The sequence below is a fragment of the Schistocerca nitens genome, chromosome 8 (assembly GCF_023898315.1).
Source record: "Schistocerca nitens isolate TAMUIC-IGC-003100 chromosome 8, iqSchNite1.1, whole genome shotgun sequence".
NCBI classification, from domain to species: Eukaryota; Metazoa; Arthropoda; class Insecta; order Orthoptera; family Acrididae; genus Schistocerca; species Schistocerca nitens.
This window is the reverse complement of record NC_064621.1, coordinates 516,139,481-516,152,108: the sequence shown is the minus strand read 5'-3', so window position 1 is coordinate 516,152,108 and position 12,628 is coordinate 516,139,481. Positions and strand designations below refer to the sequence as shown.

At 35.9% G+C, this 12,628-nt stretch overlaps 1 protein-coding gene across 3 annotated transcripts in view; it reads right to left on the bottom strand.

The window, feature by feature from the left end:
• The window catches only part of LOC126198582 (DNA helicase MCM9-like), a 138,673-nt gene that overhangs the window by 7,942 nt on the left and 118,103 nt on the right, over positions 1-12,628 (bottom strand). For all 3 annotated transcript variants that reach the window (XM_049935019.1, XM_049935020.1, XM_049935018.1), the window contains one exon: positions 6,907-7,079. In XM_049935019.1, the coding sequence (XP_049790976.1) occupies positions 6,907-7,079 (173 nt within the window). The remainder of the gene's footprint in view (positions 1-6,906; positions 7,080-12,628) is intronic.

The following is a 12,628-nucleotide window of genomic DNA, read 5'->3' as shown; positions in this document are numbered from 1 at the left end:
CACATTCCAAAACGATTTGGCTATATTCAAATTACAAGTACGTCTAAGAAATGCTTGAAATACGGACTGTAGAAGGGGCGTGTGGCACACTGAGAGATATCAAAGATAATTTTTGATACTACCACCATCCAAACGAACCAGCTTTGCACCAAACTTGGCACAAGCTCAAACTGGGAAAAACAAGTTGCAGGATTTCCAGGAAAACCGAAGCGGAACATTTGGTAGTCAATAAGTTGACTGTAAAGATATAAATTTGAGGAATACAATGAAATCCTGTGGAATGCGGTCAACAAACTCCAAGGAAATAGGTATTGGCTTACAATCAGATATCCCTGCCACTGTACCTCCTGAAGGAGACTGAGTAGGTTTCTTAATTCAGAAAATTAAAGAACAAGTCTACCTTGACCTTACAAGAAGCAGCCTCACATAAGCAAGAAGGGAAAGCATTATCGTACTGGTGAATTTTAATGAGTATGTGTCATGTAGTAACATTCATTTTTTTGATAAAATGTTAAAATCCATTTTTCCATAGATTTGTTGTTCTAAGCTCAGTGCCAACTTTTTTTTATCATAATTGTTCACCAATATGAATGAAATTTTTGCAGGAAGTAGTCTTGATGTGTTTGCTTACTTCTATACATTAATATTATCGAAAATCTAATTTGTTTATTTTATCATCACATTTATGTACTGATAATTACACAAAATTTAAGGCTGAAATTTGAAATAAACACTGTAAAAATTATTATTATTTCTCATAAAATGAATGCACAGAACCATTAAACTATGTCTAGAAGAATGTACATAAAAAAATCCGTCATAAGAAAATTGTGCTGTAAGTACCAAAAGTTGGTTTTCAAGAGCACCATTAAAATCGTATTAAAAATTCAAAACTTGAAAACATTTGACTGTATGGACTTCTAAACGTGGGTATTGCTACATCTTTACATAACAGACACAATTTTAAAATTTGGCAACTATCAGCAAAGTAGGACAAAATTTAAATTCTTGGGTGGAATTTCCCCTTAAGCACTACACAGTATATACTGTATGTTTGTATCTATGGCTATGCCGAACCTAATTATGATCATTCCTCTGAAAGCAGCACATTGTTTGCACTTCTCCTTCACTACCAATCGACCATGCTGCGCTATGTAATGACACCTGACCGTCCCATTTTACCGTGAGCACTCACAACAAGGGTGGCGAGCAAAGGTGACCTAGCTGCATCCTCAATAGGCCTGCTGTAGTGTACGACATACGTTACTAGAAATTAGTTTTAATGTATGTTCAAGGGTTGCAAAACTGTGATCAGTCACATTTTTATGATAATTTATTTGCCTTTGCTAGTTTCATGCTGGTTTACCCATCTTCTAACGGAAGTAGAAAGTATAGATTTCATTGTATGACATTTGCCTGCATTTCCTACCACAAAGATTTTGATTCTAAGAACTTCTCAAGGTGAATGCTGTGATTATTCCCTATAAAAAGTTTGGTCTTTGAGCTGTCTTGTCAGTCTTCATTAGGGAATATTTTACAAATTTCAAGAGACATTTAGCCGACTTTGTTGTTTCCATGGAACGCCACGAGGAGGTATTCTATTTTCGTCCCCCATTAAATTTATTTACAAGATTGCCAATGATTATGTTAGACTACTTTTCAAAATTTACAAATGTTTCAATGGTTCTGATGTTTTCTACACTATTGCAATTTCAGTAAGTAGGCCACTCAGGTCAGAAATGATTTTAAGTTCCCATCAGTTTGGAGTTTCTTTAAAGCATTTGCAATCGGTTTGTCAATCTTCATTGCTGACTTTTTCCTTCCGTTCCCATCAGGGTTTAAAATTAATCAGTCAAACTGGTGGCCATGGACTCTGCATCTTTTCAGAGATTTTTCACTGAAGAGTAAACATTCAGATAAGCTTTTGATATTAACATGTTTATTCTTCTGTTCCATCCTTCTAGGATGCTATTAGTGTGATGGAACCTTCCACTGCAGTTCCACATCTTTCTTGGTAAACGTTTGTTATCGAGCCACTGGTCCACAAAATAGTCATTAAAGTCCTGAAGCTATCGGTTTTCCGGGGTATCCAACATTTTCAAGGGAAGATGTCCTAGAACAGAATGCATCCTTATGTGGCGATGTTTCCTCGTCTTCCTTGTATGCTGGAACGAGGCCATAACACTGTACTTGTTTCGATAAACATTTATTAAAATGATAATTGCAACCAACAATCTCTGTTCTAGGCAACAAACTGTTAGCTGCTTGGACGATGGCAATTTTGAAGTCCATCATCAGAGATGCAGAGGTCCATCCAGCCACATTAGTTCTAATAGCTTTAAAAAACATTCATATGTTTCTCGCTTTTTATTAAGCACAAAACTTAACAATCAGAATGGTGTTAGTTTCCTCCCAGGAACTATTAAGGTCAGCGTGGAGTACAAACAACTGTCCAAACTGCTTGCTCGAATCTTGAACAATTCGTAGTTTGATAAACATGCTTTTCCCTTTTTGCTGACAAACACCAGTATTCTGGCGTTCAGTCCCCTGTTATCATCTACAAGTAAAAGATTGCTACCATCATCCATCAGCAAATTATTTTCTTGGCAGAATATTCCTCCAGAATCGGTGGGATCTAGCATATGTTTTCAGCTAGTATGATGTAACGTTTGTTTCACACTTCTGTGTGATGGTAACAATGTTGCTAAGTCATAACCTCAATTCAAGAGATGCTGCCCTACTTCTTCAACGTAAACTAATGAAACTGTAGTGTCTGTTCCTCTGTGCTGACAAAATGTTATCGCACTTCATTTGCTGCTTCATCTGGAATACAAACATGGCTCCCTTGTCCTAAAACTGTGTCACTTTTTATGGATAGTCTTCCTTTGCATTTATTCTTTTTGAAGTTTACACAACGCCAGTGGGTCACTTCTTGTTTGTTTGTACAGTCCACTATATACTGATGGCTGTTGCAAATCAGTAAAGGCTTCCCGTTTGTGGTCTTGGTGAACTCCATTGTCGCAGCACTAAAACACGGAACACTTTGCCAGTCAGAGGTCAACAGCAGTGCTGAACTCTGAAAGAAAGCCCCACACACCACAAACTGGTGCGGGGACAGGGAACTTTGAACAGGAAACAGGCTTTGGGCTTTCCCAGAAAATGTAACAGATAATGGCAGACAGGCCGTGGTTACCTAATCGTTGAACACTCTGTCCACTACATGCAGTGTCCTAGGCTCCGTGTAAATGTCAATACATTTCCTCTCCGTACAAATGCTTGTCTGTGCAAGTGTCACAAACTCCTGTTGTGCCTACTCAGTAACAATGGTCATTAAAATACAATATGCGTGAATAGCAACATAGTACACAACACTGGGTGACCATTGTCATAGTTGGTTTTGCAGTAACATCTGTACTGTACATACGTTACTTGATGTTTCTTAATGTCTTAATTCATACATTACAATGAGTGATAGAAGTAAGTTAGAGTTTATACCATTAAATGGTAAATTGGAGGTTTTGAAAAGACTAGACAAAGAAGAAACACGAAAAAAACTTGCTGCTGAGTATGGAGTCGGTGAAGTGACAGTCGTAGATTGGTGTAGAAACAAAGACAAAATTGAGAAGCTTTCATCAAACAAGTATTCTGTTTCATTGTTTGAACAGCAGTCAATGAAAAAAATGGGTGAAGCTTGGTTGGTTAGGTTTACTCAACAGAGACAAAAAGAAAATTCAATTTCAGGGCCTATTGTACAAGATAAAACTGTATTTTTTAGAAATGAATGAAAGGAATGTGAGGACAATTTTTCTGAAAGTTCATGATAGTTGCGTAGGTAGAAGAAGCAATACAATTGAAATTTGTGGTGAAGAACTTTCTGCGGATTCTCAAACTGTTACACCATTTTGTGAGAAGTTAAGATAAATAATGCAAGAAGAAAATCTTACTTCTGATCTCTGTATAACTGTGATGAAACAGGGCTAAATTATAAAGTGCTTCCATCTAAGATTCTAGCCTCAAAAGAAGAGAAGGCTGCCCTAGGCTACAAAAAATGTAAAGAGGTTAACAGTTCTTGCTGCATCGAATGCAAGTGGAGACTATAAACTGAAGTTGCTGTTGATAGGGAAGTCTCCTAAGCCCAAAGCTTGAGAACGTATCACTGCTTCTGCACTGCCTTTTACATATGTGCACCAAAAATCTGCTTGGATGGACAAAAATATTTTTAAGAAGTGGTTTATCGAAGATTTTGTTCTAGGGAGCTAAGGATACATAAAGAAAAAGTTCTTGCCTTCCAAAGCAATCTTAACGCTAGGCAATTTTTGTTCACATCTGATGAGGAAGAATTACAATGTGACTGTATTTGCGTATTCATCTTATTCCCTAACATGGCAGGTTTAATACAGCCTATGGAACAAGATGCTTTGCAATGCTTGAAAAACAGGTATCATCATCATTTCCTTCAGACGCTTCTACAAAAAACAGAAGGTGAAGGAACAATCACGAAATTCCTAATGGAACCAGATTTTATGGAATGAAATGGATACCTACAGTACAGACAAAGATGACCTACCAACGATAGAACTGATGAAAAAACTAGCTGGATGTGTAAAGCAAAAGCGAATGATGTTTCAGAATGGATGAAGAGTAATGAAAGGTTTGAAGTTACTGATCTTGCAATTGCTGAAATGATTAGTGAATCCACTGTACACAGTGACGACGAGGAGCACGCGAAATGAGCACTTAATGGTGTCTGAAGCTGATAAAACTATGCAGACATTTTTGCATGATGTTCTAATATTCTTGAAGGGTGTGATACCTCTGGACACACACATCTTTTGTAACAGTACTTCACAAAACTGGCAGTAGAATCTTGTTTCACTTCTTTTACGATGCATTGCGCAAACTCTGCAAGGTCGTGTTGGACATTTCTATTTTCAACTTCCCTCAACAGTCCGAATAGTATGTTCTTTTATATTCCCTGACAATCGACCAGGTGGATGATTAGCACGTGCAAGTTTTGTATGTTGGACTGCTTAGTATACTTCATAGTTGCTGCACCAACTTGATCACCACTTGTCCAGGCTCTTGCACTTCTTTTAGGAACTATACTTATATCTGGATATAGGTTTTGTACACTTTGTATGGATTTAAACAAACTACAATTTGTTAGAAACCTAACTACTTCCTTTGACCATTCATTGATTTTCTGCATTATCCCACAACACAAACGTTATTGATCAGATCTGTCCATGCCTTTCATAAATTTATTGTACACCACAATACATTTTGTTGTCTGTATGATTTCCACTTGTCATGATTTCTTCTTCTTCTTTATTTTTCCTGTTGCAACCATGGACGTTTCATGAATTGTTACATTCTAACCCCCCCCCCCCCCCTATCTTTCCATGCCCGCAGCAAAATTTCATCCTGTCTCCAAAGTTAGTGCCCCCTTTCTTTAGAGGTTCTGTTTGTAGAGACTGATGGAGACCTCTATTGATTCATATTGTACCACACTCTTGTTTTCCATTCTAAAAGGCCGACCACATGCCGCATCCAATGACGCATATGGGCTGAGGATGATACAGCAGCCGATTGGTACCACTGGGCCTTCATTGTCTGTTCGGATGGAGTTTAGTTTAGTTTGCACTGTTGTCTTGATAAATGTGGTGCCACGTGCCAAGGTGAGGTGAAAGCACAAAGTGAATAGTGTCTTTAAGCTTTTTCCTTCCCCAGTGTATATTTTCAGATTGGAGATATACGCACTTACACTTTCACAAACCATACGAACAAGCAAACCATGGTGAATTTTTGAGGATTATAAGTCCAGAAACAAAGCCGCCTTCTCCATACTATCATTGCTTCAGCAAGAGAAAGCTCTTGTTCAGATCTGTATATGGTCTGAAATTTATTTATGAGGTACTTTGGCGGCACAGCTTCAATTTTGTAGAGACTGTTTTCCTGACCACTCTGTAAGAAATTGTCATTGAAATGCCACTATTTCTTTATCTGCTCAAATAAATTTCTGCTCATTAGCTTGCCAAAAATCGGTGTGTTTATTAAAGGACATGTTGACCAACAGTCCTTTAAATAGTTCTTATAAAGCTACTGATCTTACTGGGAAGGGGTTTTACACCTGAAATTCCTTTAAATGTTTCTAAAATAATGGTCTTGTCCTTCTTCACCAACTTTTGCTGCCATAAACTTAGTTAATCGTTCACAATGGTCTCACTTTGGTTGATAATAGCCCTGTTGTTTTCTTCTTCACTTCCACTACCGCTATCAATAACCTCAACTCAATAACTTGGAACTTCAGAACAATTGTCCGCAAACAGTTCAGCAAGAATCTCGTTTTCTGTCAACCGTTTACAAGCCTCAATGCACAAGACGGTAAAACAAAAGACAAAAATAAATTCATACAGTTGTTCACCATAATGAACCTTTCAATTCATGTACAATATTTTGTTAAATTGAAACAGTTGCTGGTATGAGCAACAGGTCTCAGAAAACGTGTGCAGATTGAAAAACAGAAATTTATGTTATCTGTCCAAAGTAGTTGGAAGTGGAAACACGTAAATCTACGTGAGCTGCACGCAAAGTGTTAAAGAGCCAGCCAAAAAATTTTGCTAATATTTTCCTTTTTATTTAATCCTATTTTGCCATTTTCATTCTTGAAAATAACTCTTCGTACTTGACACCCTTTAAGTGCGTGTTTAAAAAGTTTGGTTTCTTCTATTTCTATGAGCTTAGATTTTTTGAAGATTCCTATGATTTTCCAAATTACTTTTGATGTTTCTCTTGTTTCTTAATTTCTAATCCATATGAGAATGATGCTCGTTTATATACTACATGTCCAGTTTTAGTCATTTGTAAAGAGTTGAGTAAAAATATATATTAGGGAGACTTGCTTACCATGGTCCTTGTATTCCATTGTTGGATTGTCAGGGAAAGATGTATGAAGAGTATCCATTCCACTGATAAAAGCAGCACTTTGCATTGAGGATTCCATAAGTGCTATAGCTATTACTGCATCCTGCACTGTCACAGTTTCCCTAAACATCAACCTCGCATGAGCCTGTGATAGTCTGTAATGAGAGAGATTGTTCTCACTACCAGCTGGAATTAATATTTCAACAGTTAATTTGTGATTCTGTTACAAGCTGTGTGGCATCACATGTGCTATTTATTTCTAAATCTGTACAATATTTACAGAGTTGCTGACAAGCTTACAATAAATTTAATTTTCTACTTCCTTTTGGAACACACGAAACAGAATGAAAAAGAGTACTTGGGGGAGGGGGGCGGATTAATTTCAAGCAAATAAAACTGTAATAAAATCTTTATTATAAGCATATAGCATACCAGGATCTTATTATTATTTATTCAGATTGCATGAAATTGAAAGTTAGTACTTCAGCTACTCATATCATTGAACATGGAGTGACTGAGGTGCCTCCTGTCTATTTTCTGACAGATCAATAAAGTCATTGACAGATTTCCAGACATTTCGTGCGCATTCTACACAGAATAGGGACTTGGTAGCATTCCTCATCATAAAACAAACTGTGAGTCCAATACATTATGTTGTCTTAATTAATTAAAAATCTAGCCTGTAATTATATTTATATTGTATTTTATAATGCTTTTTTCAAGTGAGACATTTCTTGTAGCTGCAAAGTATATCAGACAACTCACATCTTTATTTAATAGAAACCCACCTTCTTGTACCAAAGCAAGCAAGAATACAATTACAAAATGAGTGAGTTACAAAATAACTTCCACATTACATGACGTGAAACGTGCTCTGGGAAATATAGGATGAGTAAGGCTGTTGAAGTGGATGATTTGCAAACTAATCAGATTTTAAAAAATCTGGTACCATAAAAAATAAACAGTTGTTATAGTTATTGGACAACGGTCTTCAAATCTGAAAGATACAAAAAGGGGGGTGGGGGAGTGGAGAGCTAAAATTATAGCAATTTTAAATCCCAGAAAAGATATTGTGCAATTTCCCTTTTATTCAACTATCATAATGTATTGGAGAGACTTATTTGCAAACATTTCGAAAATACAAAATTGTTCTTGATTGCAGAACAAGTAGGCTTTGGGAAAGAGTAGAGCTGCATATTTCAAAAATTAGTTTGACACTTATCACACAGCCAGCAGGCTGCATCACATCAAGGAGGAGAATTCACACTGCCTGTATACTGACAAATGCCTGGGTGTAATGATCTGTTTGGTTATGAAATGGAATGATCGCTTTAACGTTTCATCTTTATGGTAAGTAGCAATGTATATTTTCCTACACTGTTAATGATCACATAAGCTCAGTCATATATGATGCAGGTGGCAGACCACATTTAGTTGGTACAAATATTTTCAACATGGTGGCAAGTTTAGGTGTACATGCTTTTCCTCCTAGAATGAAAAAAGTGATGAAGTCAAAAAGGTAGCATGGGATGAATGCAAAAGTGAACTCTCAAAGTTTGGTGAACAACAAATAAAAGCATTAAGCAAAAAAATGTCACCTGCAATGAGTTATGTCAACAGAATCTTCTGTCAGTTCTTGGTAGAACAACATTATAATAAATGAAAAGCACCAGTTTGTTTTTGTTCTACAGTATTAATTTTTATTGTGTTAACCGGTTTACAGCTTACAAGGCCATCTTCAGACATTTACTGTGTATTGTGACCAAAGAAGTTACAGTGTTTGCAAACAACATTGGAAGAGAAGTAACATGTCTAGACTGAAGCAGAAACATACAGTAAGTAACATCTTTGACAGCGTGGTGATAATGCAATGAAAAAGTAAAAAACGGAACAGTAAGTAAATAAAAATGGAGGACAGGAAAAACTTTAACACAAAATAGGAACAGCATGTGTACATATCAGTTTCTATTAATAAACAAAACTATAAAATAAAATAAAATTAGTACTTGACAGAATCAGAAGTAGATGTCAACTTTGTAAGTATAAAACAAAATGCAAGCCTTAAAACATTCGAAAGAATTATCCTAAAAGATGTGGAAGATGCTATAGTGTCTTTAAAATACAAGAAATCAGATGGGTGGGATGAAATTCCAACTACTGCAGTCAACGCTGTTTATAACATCATTTCTCATCCATTGCCTGAAATTATTAATTGGTCATTTGAGGAAGGATATTTCCCAGACACGTCAAAATATGTAGAAATAAGACCGTTGTTTAAGAAAGGCTCACCAGATTACAGGGGAAATTACTGCCCTATTTCCCTGTTGCCAGTATTGATAAGGCGACAGAAAGGATTGTTGCAAAACATCTTGAAGACTTTCTTATAGAAAACAATTTTACAGTTAAAAATCAGTTTGGATTTCAAAAGGGGAACAATACAATAAATGCTATCAGGGAAGTCACTGAAAAGATAAGCCCTGCTTTAGACAATGGTAAAAAGGTCACAGATATTTTTTTGTGATTTGGCCAAAGCTTTTGACTTGGTCAATCACTTAAAATACTTCTACACAAGCTAGAGAGGTACGGGATCTTGAACAGGGCATTGCAGTAGTTCAAATCTTATTTGTCAGAAAGGAAACTTAGAGTTATTCTAAATTCAAATGGAAAAAAACATTCTTGGACTGGAACAAGATTTGTACAGGGGTCCCACAGGGCTCAATTTTAAGCCTTATCTTTTTCTGCCGTACATAAATGATTTACCTTTAAACATTGATGTTCACTCAGTTTTATTTACGATGACACCTCGTTTTTAATCGAAAATGACAATTTTGAACAAACTCATGATACAGTGGAAAACATAATGGGATACCTAGAATTATGGTTTCAGCAAAATGTATTAAAACTCAATGCCACAAAAACACAATTAGTGCAGTTCAGTGCTAAAACATCATCACTCCCATAAAAATAGTGCACGACTATCAGGAAATGACTGAAGCAAGTTAAGTAAAATTTATAAGTCTAAATCTTGATAAAAATTTAAATTGGAAGGCACATGTAGACTTCTTAGCAAACAAACTAAACAGCCTATCTTATGCAATGAATATCTTATCTGGTTCCACTCTTATGGCCACCAGGAAGATAGTCTACCACAGCTACTTTGAGACCATAATTCAGTACGGAATAATTTTCTGCAGAAACCCTATGAACAGCCCGAGATTACTTACACTTCAAAAGAGAATCATAAGAAACATGTGTTTAGTCCAACAAAGAACATAATGTAACCATTATTTATTTAAAAAATTAAAAATACTAACCATTCCTTCTATGTACATCTATGAAATTTTTATTTTCATTTGTAAAAATCAAAAGACTCTTGGCAACTTTCATTTCAACCACAATTACAGTACTCGTCACAGACACAGTGTCAAACTTGCCTCTCATAATTTAAAACTTTATGGTCAAACACCATTCTACAAGGGATTAAAAATTTACAATAAATTAAATAACACAAATCTGTTAAATATGGAGTTTGACCCAATAACAGGATTGTTATTTAATACACTACTGGAAAAACATTATTCAATTGAAGAACTCATACAGGACAGTTTGGCAATTTGAAAAGAAAATAAACAATATGTATTGTATAATAAATTGTTAATATATTGTATAAATTGTACTGCAAGCTGCAAAATGACCATAAGTGTTATGTACGTTCTTCTTAAACTGTTCATGTGAAAAAATGCAGAAATGCCTACTGAAATTTGTTAATTATTATAACCTTTTTTTAAGTAATTTGATGTGTCTCCAGTACAAAAATCTTTGATTTGTAACTGCGCGTTATGAGACAAATAAACTACATTCTACATTCAAGGCTACATCAGGAGGTATAAAACATGGAGAGTGATACACCTACCCATTAAAAGAAGAAACAATTGTCAATGTAACGACAGAATACAAAAGGAACTTGAGCAATATCAGTAAGATAACCAGAAATAAATAAATGAAGGAAAATGGAGGAGTTTGACGGAACATACAGTAAATGCAATCTTTGAGAGTGTGGTGGTACTGCATTTTAACATTAACATTATATTCAAAACTGTGGCTATGTAACAGTTGGCAGTAAATTAATGAACCAAGTAAAATATAGACAATATTTGATGAGACAACAACAAGAGGTGTTAAACATGGACCATAATACAAGTACCAGTTGAATGAAAGCCTTAACAGTTGAAACTACAGTCTATACGGAATACATAGACAGGTTCAATAAAACAAAAGAACTTACTGAATACAGGAAAATGGGAATATGTAGGAACAGACAGTGTGAGAAGTAATGAACAACAGTGACGATTATATGAAGTTTACGAGAGGGGAAGTATTGAGCTGTGTCTGGTCATTTAGGATTAAATCTTGGCTGTGAGCTAGATGTTTGTTAATTTCCAGTTTACTAACCATGTGATGCACCTAAACTTGTCAGGAAAAAATGCATTAGGTACCTTTCTAAATGCAGCAATTATGGAAGAAGAAAACAAAATACCACCACAATAGAAACCTATTCCTCTTAGATGGCCCCAGAAATCACTTAATGCTAATTCACTGGCTCAGAATATCCTAAGTGAAACAACAATTGTCCGGTATGTGAACAGGAACGAGAAAGCGTTATAACAACAGTGATCAGTAAATAAAATCTCAAATGTGCAGGATGATGCCAGAGAGGTCATACCTCTCATGAACAAGAAATAGGTGCTATCTAGAGAATCAGGAGTCAAATCTGCAGACAGTGAAGTTAAATCACTTGAAACCAAATATAAGTTGTTGGATCTCAAACAGCAGCAGCAGCAGCACCAGCAGCACCACCACCACCACCAACAACAACAACAACAACAACAACAACAACAACAGAAATGGATGCAACAGTAGCAAGCAACTAATCACAGTTCAGAGATTGACCCATGAGACAGAGAAAACCTGCGCTTCTCGTGGATTTTTGGGATGTCAACAGGACATACGAAGGAATATGACACAGCATAACATAAATATGACTGTAACCAGTTCTTATCCTAGTTACACACAGATTTTAAGCCTAAACATTCATTGTCTTAGAAATAAACTGTTATAACTTGAGATAAATTGGAGCACTGAGTCAAAGCAGATATTTAAGACTGCTGAGTGGGAGCCCACTGCCAATAATAAATGTGAAAAGACGAGTGTCATATGCTTTCCCTACCAGTAGCCACTGACAGTACGTTACTAATGTTTCGCATAAAAAATTAAATGAACTAGATATGTCCTTAAACACAGACTGTGGTATATCTTGTGCATAAATGACCAGTGGCTCATACAAGCTGAATCTGCCTTTTACTTCCCTGTAGGACATGTGCTAAGCAAGTACACTGTAGGACTAAAATAGCCTTGGAGAAATAGCTATTTTTGTAAATAAAGTGTTTAATATTAGCTATGACACACTAAATGTGAAATGTTTTTTCAAGAGGAAGGTTCTGAAATTGTGGCTGTACTCATTTCTAGCATTAAGCTAATACCTGTCTCTATCTATTGTAACTCAAAATCTGATATTACAGCATTTACTGAAGATCTTGAGAACCTGGAGATGAAATATGGCAACTTCAACCTCGTGTTTCTTGCCGAAATTAATCTTAACATTATGTGTAAAACACAAATTGTGGCCTGCTTAACTATTTATAAG